The sequence below is a fragment of the Pseudorca crassidens genome, chromosome 3, assembly GCF_039906515.1.
Source record: "Pseudorca crassidens isolate mPseCra1 chromosome 3, mPseCra1.hap1, whole genome shotgun sequence".
NCBI classification, from domain to species: domain Eukaryota; kingdom Metazoa; phylum Chordata; class Mammalia; order Artiodactyla; family Delphinidae; genus Pseudorca; species Pseudorca crassidens.
Genome location: NC_090298.1, coordinates 9,676,944 through 9,692,518, shown reverse-complemented (window position 1 = coordinate 9,692,518; position 15,575 = coordinate 9,676,944). Strand labels below are relative to the sequence as shown.

The 15,575-nt window shown below is 46.1% G+C and overlaps 1 protein-coding gene across 6 annotated transcripts in view; it reads left to right on the top strand.

The window, feature by feature from the left end:
* CTNND2 (catenin delta 2) overlaps nucleotides 1-15,575 on the top strand; it is a 936,316-nt gene that overhangs the window by 908,685 nt on the left and 12,056 nt on the right. For all 6 annotated transcript variants that reach the window (XM_067730382.1, XM_067730378.1, XM_067730381.1 and 3 more), the window contains 2 exons: nucleotides 9,719-9,845; nucleotides 13,578-13,709. In XM_067730382.1, the coding sequence (XP_067586483.1) occupies nucleotides 9,719-9,845; nucleotides 13,578-13,709 (259 nt within the window). The remainder of the gene's footprint in view (nucleotides 1-9,718; nucleotides 9,846-13,577; nucleotides 13,710-15,575) is intronic.

The following is a 15,575-nucleotide window of genomic DNA, read 5'->3' as shown; positions in this document are numbered from 1 at the left end:
CTCACTTTGAAAACAGAACTGCAGATGGGAACCTCCCGGTTTAACTTATCCATCACAGCTGTAGATATTCACTAACTTTGTCACTTTACACTCCACCATTGTCTAGTCACTGAAGGGCACCTCTTCGAGAGGCCAGAGATCACAACATAAGTAACGTGAAATCCCATGCCCTGTTTGGTTTTTTTTTCAATTTTTATTGGTGTATAGTTGATTTAAAATGTTGCATTAGTTTCTGCTGTACAGCAGGGTAAATCAGTTATAAGTATACATATATCCACCCATGCCCTGTTAATCTCATCTCCTGAAGCACGTTGATGAAGATTTGGTATTTAACCCCTTTTCTCTAGCCTCCCTCATCAGCAGATTCTCGGAACAGCCCTTGAGGTATTCACTCTTCCTCTCCACTTTCACCCTAAACTCTTTGTTACGCAGATTGAACAAGTTCTCTCCCTAATCTCTTTTCCCTCCTTGTCCAGCTGGCAGTGTCCTTCTCCATCCCTTCTCTAATCCAGCGCTAGGGGCGGGGCCCACTGCCCTGCTCCGCTGGCAGTGACAGGATGCTCTTTGGCGGTCAGGGAGGAGAAGGTCTGGGAACACTCCCGCCTGGCTCATTTCATTCCATCACAGCCACATGCCCTGCACACCTCCTGTTGGCATGCACAGCGCCCTGTTCCTGCTCCAGTGCAGCGACCCCGGTCATCAGTGTTCCATGCCCAGTAATGTTCCCACAAGGTGACCCCCTCCAGAAACCAGCCCATCAGTCCAGTGGACACAAGTCACACCTCACAGCAGGTGTGGGCTCCTATACCCAAACTGAAGGACATTGGAGCATATCTAATGAGAAATGTGATGTGCTCTCCCTTCTCCTCCTTTTTCCCCAGCTCTCCTAAGGATTGTGTTTGGGGAAAACTGAGTGCATTTGCTGTGGACAGCGGCTCGTGTTTTCTGAGCTGCAGGATGCAAGAAGCAGTAGAGATTGGGGGCAGGGCATGTGCAAGAGGTAAAGATATATGTGCTCTGAGAGCTGTGAATGGAATCAGAACCAAGCCAGGCCCAGATGTGGCAGGTATAATGATGCACCAGAATTATTTACAAGATTGGTTAAAGAGGAGACAATTTTATATACCTCGCATTGAAACATGGGGAACAGAGAGAAATTACCATTTCACGTAGAGTAGGCAATCCGTAAGCTACTTTTTTCTTTCTTTCTTTTTTTTTTTTTTTTTTTTTTTTTTTTTAGGTACCAGTTTACCTAAACCAACACTGCCTTCAGCCCAGCAGTAAGTATGTCGTAAAGGACAGATATACCAACAGCAGCAGATGAGACTGATGAGGTTGCTCTAAGCTAAAATTAAGAAAACAAAAAACTGTAAGGCTCTGATAACCTTCACTTGTTATAGAACTGTAAGAGTGTAAGAACTGTGGAGTTAGCAGTAAAGACTATGGCATTGATTATCATTGCATTTATAACAATTAATGCGGTCATCTTAAATCATTGAATCCATCTAGCAGCATTTATTAGGCACTTCGGTATTGCAGCTACTAGGCTAGAGACCAGGAAATAATAAGGCCCAGCCCAGCCTCACAGCTGGGCAGACGGACAGGCTTGCAGCAGACATAAGTGTGAGGTCCTAGCATTTGGTTCATAGCAGGCAAGGAAAACCATAGCTGTATTGCTAAAAGCTCCCCTAAACCTTGGAGGCATAATTCATTTAGCAAGAGCGATTGAATGAACACGTGCTGCCTGCCTTCTGTTTACCTAGCACAAAACTGAGCCGCGAGAGTAAGATTTGACAGAAAAAGAGAAGGTGTTGTGTCAGGTCTCAGAGCTGCCTGATCAAAGGTGGAGACTGGGAAATTGAGTCACGTGGTGACTGCTGGGTAATCGGGTGTGACTGGGGCTCATTGCGGCAGGCGGGATCGGGGGGCACCTCTCTGCTCTGAGGTTGGACCTATTTTTGTTCCTGTAGAAGTCAGTGCCTTATCTGACACTGTGAAATGGAGTCGAAGACCTAAGGGCCTCCTAGGATCGAGCCCTCTACAATGTATTCTGTATCCCTATTAGTCACTGCCAAATATGCGTGGAAACTCCAAGCCAGTGGTTCCCAGCCACGCTATTCATGAACATCACCTGAGTGCTTTTGAAAATACCAACGCCCAGACCTTACTCAGAACAATTTCAACAGAATCTCAGAGCCCGAGGCCCCGGCAGGACTATATTTAAAACTCTCCGAGCTGACTGAATCATTTTGCCCTTATTTTATGGAAAAGAAACCGAGACAGAGCTGACCAGTCATCGTGGTCCTAATCGGTCGTGGGACAGAAGGGCTGACTTGAACAATTATCTAATTCCACCTCTCTCAACAGAGACACCCAAGGTGAAAGCAGGTTTGAGCCTTGACAAACAGCTCTATTCATTTCTTTGCACACAAACCTAAGATATTCACGTGCTGATCTGAATTGAATGTCCTGCACGATTTCCAGAATAAGAGGCTGTGGGGCGGGTGTGTGCTGTACTAGCCTCGTGTAGACGGGTCTGAAAACCACTTAGCCCCTTCATCTGGGCTCTGTTGGCGGAAGTCTCTCCAGTAACACAGACTTCGTGGAGATGTTTATGGGATGGTAAAAAATATATATATAAAGGAGATGGTTATAAATTCAGGGACCTCGGAACACTTAAGGGAAAGATCTGTAGGAAATAGAGTGGCCACCATGTCGTCAAACTGTGAGGACCCAATGGTCATGAGGCTGTGAACAAAGTTACCTTGATTCTCGCACTTTCTGGACCATTGAGAGTAACGACGAAGATGAGAATAGCTTTGGGGAATAAAGCAATTTCATAAAGAAACACGCCGGGAACTTTCTGAAACTGGTGAAACTGGTGGAAGGACAGTAAAAGGGTAAGATAAAGAAAATCAGATTATTTCTGGTGGCAATTTAAAGTTCCATGACTTTGAAATCCTCTTCTCTTTTGGATTTCTATCTCTTATACTTGGAACAATTTAACAACCTCCGGTTTTAAGTTTAATATGTTAAAAATAAAAACCAATCTGAGGTGCAGATATCATATCACATTTTTGACACCTTGGCTGTGTCTTGAGCTGAAGGGCACAACTTTGCGGTCATTTTGCTGGAGGTGAAAGGCAGATATTAAAAGAGTTCTTTATCATCAATATTAAGGATTAACGGCCCTGCCCTAGTTACTGTGGCTATTCTTCATTCTGTTTCCTTCCTTGAACTTTCTTATCTAAGCCAAAGGGATGGTATGAAGGGGAACTGGGGTTAAGCACCCAATAGAATTTGGGGAACAACCTCTGGTCTACAGAGACTTAAAAGGCTAAAAAGAAAATATCATCATCAAAGAGGCAAATAGGGCTTCTCTGGTGGCGCAGTGGTCAAGAATCTGCCTGCCAATGAAGGGGACACAGGTTTGAGCCCTGGTCCAGGAAGATCCCACATGCCGCGAAGCCACTAAGCCCCTGTGCCACAACTACTGAGCCTGCGCTCTAGAGCCCACGAGCCACAACTACTGAGCCCGTGTGCCACAGCTACTGAAGCCCGCGTGCCTAGAGCCCGTGCTCCACAACAAGAGAAGCCACCGCAATGAGAAGCCTGCACACCGCAACAAAGAGTAGCCCCAGCTCGCTGCAACTAGAGAAAGCCTGCGCACAGCAATGAAGACCCAACGCAACCAAGAATAAATAAATTTATTAAAAAAGAGGCAAATAATGATTTTAAAGCTATGTGCCCAAGTTGTGTGTGTTTCTGTAAACCACTTTCAAGTCTTTCTGCATGACAGTGGGAAGTAAATGAATAAGGTTTTATTGCAGGCTGGCTAGATAACAAGTATGTCCATGGCTGGTTGGTTAAAAGAAATGTTAGCTCAGCAATAACTTTCCCAAAGAAAATATATCTTCATGTCCTACTTCTTTCGAAAGCAAAACATTTTTTTTTTTCAGTAGAATGACTAAAAATTTCATGCAGTAAAAGATGTCAAGGGTCATGAGATCTACCCTCCAGGTAGTTATTCAGCATCACTAAAACGAGTGTAGATTTACCTGTACCCTGGTCTCTAGCATCCAAGGTTACACTTTTCCATGATGTGTGGGAGGATGTGCCATCAGAACTAAACCTGAGGTCCCTTCTGGGCATTGGTGACGGTAGTGATGTTGGAAGTCTTTGTTTAGTCATCACACCTTTCACTCTGCATCAGGGAATGAGGGGGAAGATGGATATGGAGTGGGAACCAGGTCACCTTCCTTGCTCCTCCAGGGGCTCCCAAGCTGTGGCTCAGGAAACTGCTCTAATCCAGAGCCTTAACTGGGTTTCCACTCTGCCCTGTTCCCCAGGCTCCCCCTTCCCACCTCCATTCAAAGTTTCTGTGCCCACATGCATACGATTACCGGCCATAAGCAGAGGTGTCTGGCTGGGGCAACATTCTCGGTGCCTCTGACACACTCCCTGTCATCCTCAGGTGTCCGCTGATCCCATCACCCACAGACAAGTCACCTGCAAGACTCGCCTCTGTCATGTGATTGTATTCTCAGAAATGGGTCTTATAAAGGACTTGAAATCTTTTTCTGGTGCTTTCTTATGAGTTTCTTCCTTCATAAGAAGTTTTATTATTACATCCATTTTGCTGACACTTCCAGATGAAGTGTCACATCATCAATTGTGAACCGTTGAGCAAAACATCTCCACTCACCTGCGTAAGAGGGAGATGCTGAGTACAGTGCTACTTGCCAAGTAAAACCAGACCTAGAGTTATACCACCTTTATGTCTGGTGTCTCCTTTGGTCTTAGGACATATCAGATATTAGCCCATATTCTTATTATGAAATACCTTGCCCACCTTTCATAACATATGGAGTATCATGACTTATTCATGACCAAAGAAGCCAAGGGTTTGATGAAAACAATTTCCTGAGCCACTCCTTGGAACCCTGCCCCCCATGCGAAGGATATCTTCTAAATTGCAAGTGAGACAAACATAAAATTATCTGCCTCTGTTTGGTCATGTTTAAGGATTTTTGCTGTCAACAAAGCATTCCCTTCACAAGAAAGAAACATCTTCTTAAAACAAATTTTTTAATTGTTCCCATATGTGAGTAATGGTAATGGGTCCATTCACTTCTGAAGTACTTTACAGGCTTCTGTAAGACTGCTTCCGCCCTGTGCGTGCTGCCATCCTCCGGAGGGTTTAAGGGAGATGCCCAGAATTCCTGCAGAGACAGTACATTTTCTCCTCCTGCCCTGACACCTGCCTGTTACCATGGCTCCCACCCTTCCTGGAAGAGGTTTCAGCTATTTGCCCTTAGGCCCTCCTTGCCTCGGTCACCGCCAACTGCCCAGGACTCCTGGGTAAGCCATCATTTCTGGACTCTTCTCACTCGAAGGCTCTAAATAACCAGTAATCTGCTCCAGTATTCCCCCCTTTCTCCCTTTCTCCTACCCACCTCTCCTCCTTTCCCCCTTGAACCCACAGGCTACTGTCAGTAAGACCCCCTGTATCCAATACCCACCCCTTCTTTTTTCAGTCTTCTTGCTGTGACACCAGCTGTCCCCAAGGATACCCCCCAGCCCCCGGCAACCCTCTCACGTGGTGGCTTGTCATGTCCCATCCCCTCTGCCCGACATCACTAGGCTTGGAGGTGGACTTGGTATCTCCCTTGCTCCTCTTTGCTCTTTCTGGGAAGTTCTCCTCTCCTCCCTCAAGGAAACCCCTAGCATCTATGAAAAGGCCCCATTACAATAGTCTCTGACCCTCTTCAGATCCTCAGTCCACTGCCTAGTGTTCATTCCCCATCTCCTCCCTCAATCTTCACTTTCCTCTCCACCCAGCTTAGATTATGTGGGCTTCCATGACATGCCCTTTGCATCCCCTTGTCCCTGTCTCCTTCCAAATCACTTTTCTGACCACCCCCAACCGATTCCATCTACTCACACCTGCCCCAGGGCAGCTGAATGTGGCTGGAGGAAAACAAGCCACCATGGGGATGAGTCTTCTCCTTTTGAATTCATTGCCATGAGCCTCAAGTCACCTCTCAGCTCCTGGCCACCAGGCTACATGGCCACGGTCAGCCTGCACCCCTCCTACCTCAAGAACTGTCTCACGCTTCTCTTCTTGCTCTCTTCTTTCCTCTTCCCTCCCTTCCCCTCGCCTCTTCCATCCTCTAAACTCCAACTCCTTCTCACTCTCAGCGGATGCATGACCTCACTTCTCATCCCCACATCCCCTCCAGAAAATGTCAGAAAACAGAACAGGACATCCTCATCGTCCCATCACCAGATCAGCCCATCTCCCTGCTGCGTCTGTGGCTGTGAAGCCTGTCTGTCTTCTCTCCTGATTCCATGGCCCATGACCCCACAGCTCACTGAATCCCATCAACCCCTCCTTTCTTAAGAAATGTTTCCCTCTCTCTCCTGCATCCCCAGTTTTTCTTCCTCTATGTCGAGTCATTCCCATCAGGATGCGAAATGCCGCAATCTCTTCCAGGTGATATATTAAAACTTCTCTTAGTCGCTCTAGCTCTTGAAGCCCCATTTCTGGGCTCCCCTTAATAATCAGCTTTTGCCAAAGGCTGTCTAAACTCACCATTTTTCCATCAGTTCTCACTCTCTTTTGAGCCTACCTGAGTTAGAGATTTACCAACCAGACCAAAGAAAGTACTTTTGTTCCAGTCATGCTGACTTCCATCTTCCCAGGGCCAAAGGACTGTGCTTGGTCCTCCTTGTTATTCAGCTGGTCTCCTTCTCCTCTCTGCATCTTCTTTCCTGGTCTTGCCTGACATCACACCCTTCTGGTTCTGCTCCCAGCTCACTCTGCTCGTTCTCAGCATCCTGGGAATTTTCTCCTTGCTCTCTGTGCCCTCTGAGTATTGGAACGTCCCAGCCCTGTGTCCTCTGCTTCCCTCTATTTGCATCCACATGCAAGGCTTCCATCCATTCTCTTATCTTCAAATGATATCTGTATGCTGAACTGCAAAAGTTTACCTCTAAGTCTGACGTCACTCCTGAAATTCCAGGTTTCAGGTTCTGCTTTATTCTCTCTCTTTTCTTTCATGTCCAGCAGGCATTTCTAACCCAGCACATCCCAGATGGCAGCACTGATCTCACTTCCTAAAGCCACTCCTCTTCCAGTGGTCCCCTGTCTCAGTAAGTGACATCTCCAGCCCCCCGTTGTTCAGACCAGCAACATCGGGGTCAGGCTTGATTCCTCTCTCCCACAGCCAGTAGCTGAGTCATCAGCAAATCCAACTTAGATGCAAAATCTGCGCCTTGCTCACCACCAGCCCACGCCCAAGCCAGGGTCATCTCTCCCTCCCTCTAGTGGACTAGCTCATTAACTAGTCTCCCCATTTCTGTTCTACTCTCCGCAGACTGTCCTAGACGCTCAGAAGGCTTCTTGTCTTCCTGGCCCCCCCTTGCTCACTCCCCTTCAGTCACAGAAACTTTCTGCTGTGCTCACATCAGCCAAGCACTTTCCCACCCCAGGCTCTTCACTTCTGCTCTTCCCTTGGCTTGGAAACCCCAACCTGTGTCTTCAGTGTCTGGCTTCTCGTCATCTGCCAGGTCTCTGTCGCAACGTTAACTGTTCCCAGAGCGCTTGCCCGACCACACGCCCTCAAATAGCATCTCCTCACCTGCATTCCTCAATCCCCTCAGCTTGCTTCCAAGGACTTATCAATATGCCACATGTTTTTATTGAAGTGTAGTTGATTTACAATGTCTCAGGTGTACAGCAAAGTGATTCAGTTATATATATATATATATATATATATTCTTTTTCAGATTATTTTCACTTATAGGTTATTATAAGATATTGAATATAGTTCCCTGTGCTCTACAGTAGGTCCTTGTTGTTTATCTGTTTTATAAACAGTAGTGTGTATCTGTTAATCCCAAACTCCTAATTTATCCCTCCCCCCTTCCCCTTTGGTAACCGTTAAGTTTGTTTTCTATATCTGTGAGTCTGTTTCTGTTTCGTAAATAAGTTCACTTGTATCATTTTTTTAGATTCCACATATAAGTGATATCATATGATATTTGTCTTTCTCTGTCTGACTTACTTTACTTAGTATGAGAATCATCTCTAGGTCCATCCATGTTGCTGCAAATGGCACTATTTCATTCTTTTTTATAGCTGATTATTATTCCATTGTATGTATATGTGTGTGTGTGTGTGTGTATATATACATATATATATAGCACATCTTCTTTATCTATTCATCTGTTGATGGGCATTTAGGTTGCTTCCATGTCCTGGCTATTGTAAATAGTGCTGCTATGAATGTTGGGGTGCATGTATCTTTTCAAATTAGAGTTTTCATCTTTTCAATATGCCACATTTTAGTAGTTAACATGAGTCTTCACTTGTTTACTGTTTGACTTTGGGCGGCCCGTTAGCTTTCTAAGGCTCAGATTCTTCCTCTGTAAAATGGAGCTAATAATAGTATCCAGCCCATGGATTGTTGAGAAAATCTTGCCATGGAGTAAATACTCAATAAGCACTAGGTAGTAGCTTTTATAATAGCATACTTCTAATTTTGGCTTTATCGTACAGGTCAAATAGACCAGGAATAATGAGAATTACATAAAGAAAGACACAAATATTGAAATGAGTTTAAATTCTGTTCTTTGTTAACTTTCGTCCATTTATGTTTGCAATGATTCTTTATAGAGAATTGAGTCCCTCGAAAAGGTCAAAAAAGAAAAAAAACAAAAGAGTTAAAAGTGGTTGCCTCTGTGAAGCAGGAACTGGGAGTGCAGCAGGTGTCTGCTTTTCCTTGATAATGTCAGTACTCTTTGACATCTTGCTTTGAGAAAACTAACCTTGAATTAAAGAAGAAAAAAGACTGAAAGGAAATACTGTGACATCTCAACAGAAGTTCTCTGGGGAGGAGGAGAGAGGAATTGTTGGCTATTTTTATTTTCTTCTTTATGATTTCTAAATTCAAAAAATGATCCATAATGTATTTATATATTTTTCATGATGAAAAATGGTATACATGCTTTTCCTGTATTAACCAGATATTAGAAGGCAAATGGCGGATTGATTGGTAGGAGGCATTTTGAATATGCTGTACATTGAAAAATAGAATTCCTGGGGCAAATCAGAGAACGTAGCAACCTGAGTGTGAATACTTGGCAGCAGTCATGCTGAAGGCCTTGAGCTGGTGGGGACGGGGCATTTGAGGCAGAGAAGGACCTTGAAACCATGTAAGGGAGACGAATGGTAAGGGACGAAGGGAAGGGACGATGCTTCTCGGCATTCTGATCACTAACAGATTGGTCCCGAGAAAAGAAGAGTAAACACTTTGGAAAACTTGGAGGTTGTTGAAAAGAGGACCGGACAGAGCTGGAGCCAGGCAGGCAAAAAATAGACAGTTTCAGGCTCATTCTGAGCAGCATGTTTTCATTTAAATACAATTTCAGGCCAAAGCATGTTTGCAAAGAGACCATTTATCTCACATCTGGGGCGGAAAGCAAGCACCGAGGGCAGGCCCTCCCTGAGTCAGGCTGTCTGGAGGGGGCAGGGGGTGGGTCTCAGTTATCGCTCCTCTCTTTTAACCTGGACGATGGAGGCACAGAGATCTGAGACCTCTCCTGACAGACTGGAGAAATGCTTTGCAAATTCCAATGCTTGGCATGTCCAAGTGTGAGGAAGTGAGGCATCTCTCTGCCTTCCCCAGTTAATAGGAGCTGCTGTCTATTGCAGGATGGATGGTCACAGTATCACTTCGTAGCCTCATCTTCAACCATCGAGAGGGATCGGCAAAGACCCTACTCCTCCTCTCGCACACCCTCCATCTCCCCTGTGCGCGTGTCTCCCAACAACCGCTCAGGTAAGAGGGGCCCCGAGCCAGTGGCTGCTTCTCTTGGATCCAAGGCCCCCCGCCCCGACCCCTTAGCTGACCCCACAGGCAGGAGGGCCATCCGGACTGGGACACTTACTAGAAATATCAAATGAATCTGTTTTCTTTTTACAGTGGTGGTGACTTTGTATCATACGTACACAGACTTAGAACAAACATCTTTCTAACAGGTTTCTAAAAACCTCTAACAGGTGTCACAGGCATGAAATGCACATCCTGGGCCTGCATTCAGGGAGGAATAGGAATGTATAAAACCACCAAGTGTTTGCAGTTCAGGGTTTTCCATGGACGTTTTACCCACTTAAGATAGTTTAGGTTGCATTTGATTGATTAGATTTGGGATAACAGAGTAGGGGAGAGAGGGTGTGCTCCTTCCTCCTTGAGAATGACCTACGTTTGAAAACTGTCATTGAGGCTTTCGCTACTGTTCCGTACCTGATCTGCTTTTCATTATTACCTGTAAGCCAGCAGATAAATCATTTCATATATTCATATTACAATCAACTGTAACTTTTAAACCATTCAATTTAATTTTTTCTAATTTTATTTCATTCTTTCTTTTTAATTTTTTTATCAAAGTATAGTTGATGTACAATATTATGTAAGTTACAGGTGTATAATACAGTGATTCACAACTTTTAAAGGTTATACTCCATTTATAGTTACTGTACAATATCAGCTGTGTTCCCTGTGCTGCACAGTATATCCTTGTAGCTTGTTTTATACATAATAGTTTATACTTCCTAATCCCCTACTGCTATATTGCCCCTCCCCCATCTCATTCTTATTAGATTTTATTGTTGTTTTATTCAATGTGTAATAAATAATTTTATATGGGCGAACACACACACACGCACAGATAGAGGCTTTTGTTTAAGAAAAGTTTCTCCTTGCTCTTCGCTGCCCTCCTCCTGCTGAGGAAACTATATTTTCTGGAACTGAGTCTCAAGGGCATGGTACAGAGCACTCCCCAGCAGGGTGGCCCCTCTGCCCTTGAGGATGTTTGTCATGAAACTTTACACCATACTTTACTGTCATAACGATGGGGAGAATCAGAGATGAATGGGGAATATTTGACTGAAATAGATTACCCTCTCCCAGCCCCGTGAAAACTTATATTTTTAGTGCGGTGTTATCACTTCTGATGTTTAGCCCCACGCTGAACGAGAATTAGGAAGCCCCGTGTAACTGGAGGAACTTCCACCTGCCTCAGAGGCATGGAGGTGGCCTTTTACACATGTTATTTTCATAGTTCTTAAAAAGATAAAGAGCAGTGAGTCTTGGAAGCTAAAGGACAGTGTCTTTAAGAGCTCTAATTATGAAGAACCAATCAGTGTCAGGAAGATGGAATAATATAATAGATTGGAAGGCGCCCAGAAAGAGAAGCAGTGCTTTACAGGATGTCAGCATCCCAGGGATGCAGGTGGAGCACTGCCTGGTGGTACCCAGGCAAGGCACTTCGAAGACACCTAATAAACGCTTGTTGGCGTGATGTGATTTTTCCAGGAGTATCCTCCTGGTTTACCAGAGACTCGGACCACTGTGTGTGAGGTCTCAGGAGATAATTACACACTTGACATAGTTTAGTAAACCCCACCATCTGTGCAATATCGGATTCTCATTTTAAAAGCTTTGGTCAAGAGGCTCCAAAATATTGTCCCTTCACGATTGCCTGGCAGTGACTCATAAAAGGCCAGTCTTTATGCAGAAGATCTAGGAGCAAGGGCAGGAGAGGACTCTCCCCAGAGAGGAAGATGGAGAGAGAAGAGAGGAGATGGGGCAGAGGTGGAGGGGGTGAGTGAGAGGCAGCAACCCGTGTTCTGAGAACACGCAGGAACTGGACCCAGAGCCCAGTTGAGTTACGTGGAACAATTGCAGGTTTCTTCCCTGCCTTCCCATTGGATTTACACCCAGAGACTCTGGTGCAACTGGCTGGGGGGCATGTTCAAGCATCAATGTATTTTTAAGTATTCTAGGTAACTAATTCTGATGGGCAGCTAGGATTGGAAATCTCTGAGCGTTTCAAGATCTCAGCAGTGAGCCTTGATTTTATTTGACAGGTCTGAGAGGTGGGTAGGGGGCCTTTCAGGAAAGGATGGGCAAAGGCCCCCATTGTTACCTTCCCAGTGCTTGGCTAAGACATCCTCTGAGCCATCTTCTGGTTTCACTTCCTCACCCGATGAAGAGCTCCTCAACTTCAGAAAGTGTGCTGTGACTCGTGTTTTTGTCCCCCGTGTCTAGCACGGGGCTTTGCACATAGAAGATACTAAGTTTGGTGAAATGAATCAAGTGACTCAGATAGGCAACAAGCAGGCCCAGTGGGCTGGAGCTGGGGGACCCTGTAGAGGGTGTGAACAAACAGCTGAAAGGTAAACTGAGGCTTGACTGGGGAGGGGCTTGGACACTAGTGAAGGAAAATGAGCTTTATCCTAAAACTCAGAGTTCCCCAGAGACTCACCAGGCATGCTTGCTAAATTTGGATTCCTAGGCCCAACTGAAAATTCAGATTCACAAGGTCCAGGGTCGGGTTTTGTGATCCCCAGGTTCTCAGGTGAGTCTTAAGGTTAAACAAGCTTATGAAGCACTGCCCTCGGGCATGGAAGCTGGGGAAGGCTCTGGGACCGAAGAGTAGCACGGCTGTACTCAGAATGGGTGAGATGCAACTGACTAAGCTTGGGATGCGAGTGGCCTCATTGAGGAGCGTGGAGACCAATGTGAGGTCAGCCCATAGGATGGGCGCACGGTAGCTGCCTTAGCGCTGGCACACACACTTAACCTCCACTTCTCCCAGCACATCTCTGCACTGGCAGGGCGGCTTAGTTGCTCGCAATCCATCCGATCTTTAAAGAAAACTAAACCTCTTTTTGTTTGCTTCCTTAAGTCCAAGTTCAGGTTTTCCTCTGTTCTGGGCCCAGTTTGTTAAAGAATCGTGGAATTCCTAAGGGAATCCTCTAATCACAGCCCATCACTGAAGACATGAAGACACAAACGGTTGACAGGGCTCAGTCCCCAGGTCCGACAGGCAGCGAGGGACCGGGGCGCAAGGTGTGTGGGGGAGATTGTTAGGGGCGTTTGAGATGGAGCAAGGACCCCCATCAGGAGACAGGTGCTCTCATGCCACACCCCCCAGCCCAGCCCCCAGGCTGATGGAGAAGACCTCGATGGGTGGGGCTCTACTGTTCCCCCACATCATCCTCTGCCTTCCTTTAGGGCCGTTTCTGCGTGAAACGTGTTTAAGTAAAAGCGCATCTGATTTAATCAGGGATTCTTCAGTATCAGTAATCGCTCCTCTGAAACACATCTAATTTTTTCAAAGGAAGGAAGGAAGAAGAGGGAGGGGAAAAAAAGAAAAAGAAAAAAGAAAGAAAAAGCAACCAAGACGGATCTCATTCTTGAAACTGTCCTTGAGCAGGTCACATCCCCACGAGGATGTCTCTGTAGGGACGATGCTCCCAGGATATAGTCCTTAATTCCCTGCCTCCGAGTCGTGTGTCCCCTTAACTCTAAAGCACCAAGTGACGTGGCGTAAGGGAAGGGGGAAAGACAAGAACCAAAAGAACAAAAATAAAAATCAACAGGTCCACGTACACGTACTGACCTGTGTTGAGCCAGATGCATTTATGACTTTACCTGTTTGTGTGAAAAGCTATACGTGCTGTCGAATGAGACACAGAAAGTCATCCTTCCGATTTCTTTATGTAGCAAGTGCCCCAGCTTCACCTCGGGAAATGATCAGCCTCAAAGAAAGAAAAACAGACTATGAGTCCACTGGCAGCAACGCCACTTACCACGGAACTAAAGGAGAACACACTTCCAGGAAAGACACCATGACAGGTGAGCTTGGCTGTGCACGGTTCCTCTGCAGAGTTGGTGACAGGACCTGGGACAGGGCAGAGGGCTGGGACATCAGGCTTCAGCTTTGCTTGGCAGCTCTGCAGGACTTGAGAGCTTGATAGCGAAGATTCCCAGGGATTGGCCATGAGGAGATGAAGCTGGAGGTATAAAAACGGAGCATCTTATTCCTGGAATAGCTAAGAGAAAATCCTCTCTGCACAAATTTTTTCTTCTGTCTTTCTTTCCCTACCCCTTTTCTTCTCACTTGCCCAGTTCATGATATTTTCTCAAATTAGAGGACGAGGTCACCATAGATTTCTTCTTCGTTGGCATAACCCAAGATGGTGGGCCAAGCTTTGTCCATGAGGATGGGGAAGAGAAAGAGGATAAGAAAAGGAAGGGAGGGAAGCGGAGGGGACGGGAGAGAAGCAGAGGAAGAGAGGATTTCAGGGAGACCCACAGAACTACTGTGGGCGTCTTCCCCTCTTGACATGAAACCACTCTCTGGCCATGACAAACTCCCAGGAAGATTCATCAGAACCACTGGCCTCAGTTTCCCTAGGGAGGCATTGATCTTTCATGCCCTTCGTCCTTCACTCCCCCAATCGCACCCATTGGCTCATGAGCTGGGACTCTGCGGAGGCCAAAATTGGTGCCATTGCCCCCCAGGGCGCCCAGGCCAGCCTGCCTCGTGGCCAGCCTCAACTCAGCTCTCCTCTTACTCTGTACCAGTCTCCTTGGGGTGGGGCTCGATGTCCACATTCATCGTCCCCTCCAGGATCCCCCCACACCTCTCTCCTGCCCCGGTTTGCTCCTGGATACGATTTGGCGTTATTGATGGGGGGCAGGGCGGCGGGGGTTATGCCTTGAAAGCAGAGCTGCCAGAACCATCAGGATCTCTAACCAGCGATTCCACACCCTTCTTTGCCACATGGATGTGGAGATGGGCCCCTCCTGAAAACAGACCATAGGGACTTCAACAGAACAGGGTCAGATTAGGGCATTCATAAAACTGCAGTACAAGGGTGCAATCCTAAACAGACACTGAGACCCTCTTATTCAGAAGAATCTTAAAAGCATGTGTTAAGTCTCCCTGATATTATTTAGGTGTAGACCTGCAGGGAAACAGAATAGACAAATTGGATGATTTATTGACATGTCTTTTGGACCCAGGACGTCTAAGATAAATTTTTCTCATGGTAACTGTATTTACCCCAGAGGCCGTGGTTTCCATGGTAACTCTCCCCGGCTCCAGAAAGGAGAGCCTCATAAACAGATGCTCGTGATACCCAGCCCAGCTCAGCACTCTGCCTCCACATACACACTTCACCAGGGAACGCCTCACCCTCATGCCTGAAACGTGCCCTGAATGGAGAACTGAATGCATGGCGTAGGACATATCTTCTTTTTCTTTTTGGCTGTGCCCCACAGCATGTGGGGGCTTAGTTCCGCAACCAGGGATTGAACCCGCACCCCCTGCCCTGGAAGTGCAGAGTCTTAAGCACTGAACCACCAGGGAAGTCCAACATAGGATGTACCTTCTGATTCTCGTTCTCTGGTTCTTTTTTCCCCATAAGTGTTGTCCCCTGTCGTCAATGAGCATGAACAAAGAAGCTCATGAATCTGAGTGCCAAGTCCCTAGAGTCGAGATATTCAGTGGAGAATCTAATTTGTACTGATTACTCCAGAGCAGTGGTGACTCGAAATTCACCTGACCCCTTCGTTTTTCGATTATTATCGCCCTAGGTAGCCACATCACCAGCAGGCAGGGATAACAAAGTGAGACTATAATTACAAGAATAATTGTGAAATCGACTGCACTGTTATTATTTAAGTTGATCTTTTCACTTTAACTCTCTTGGCCGG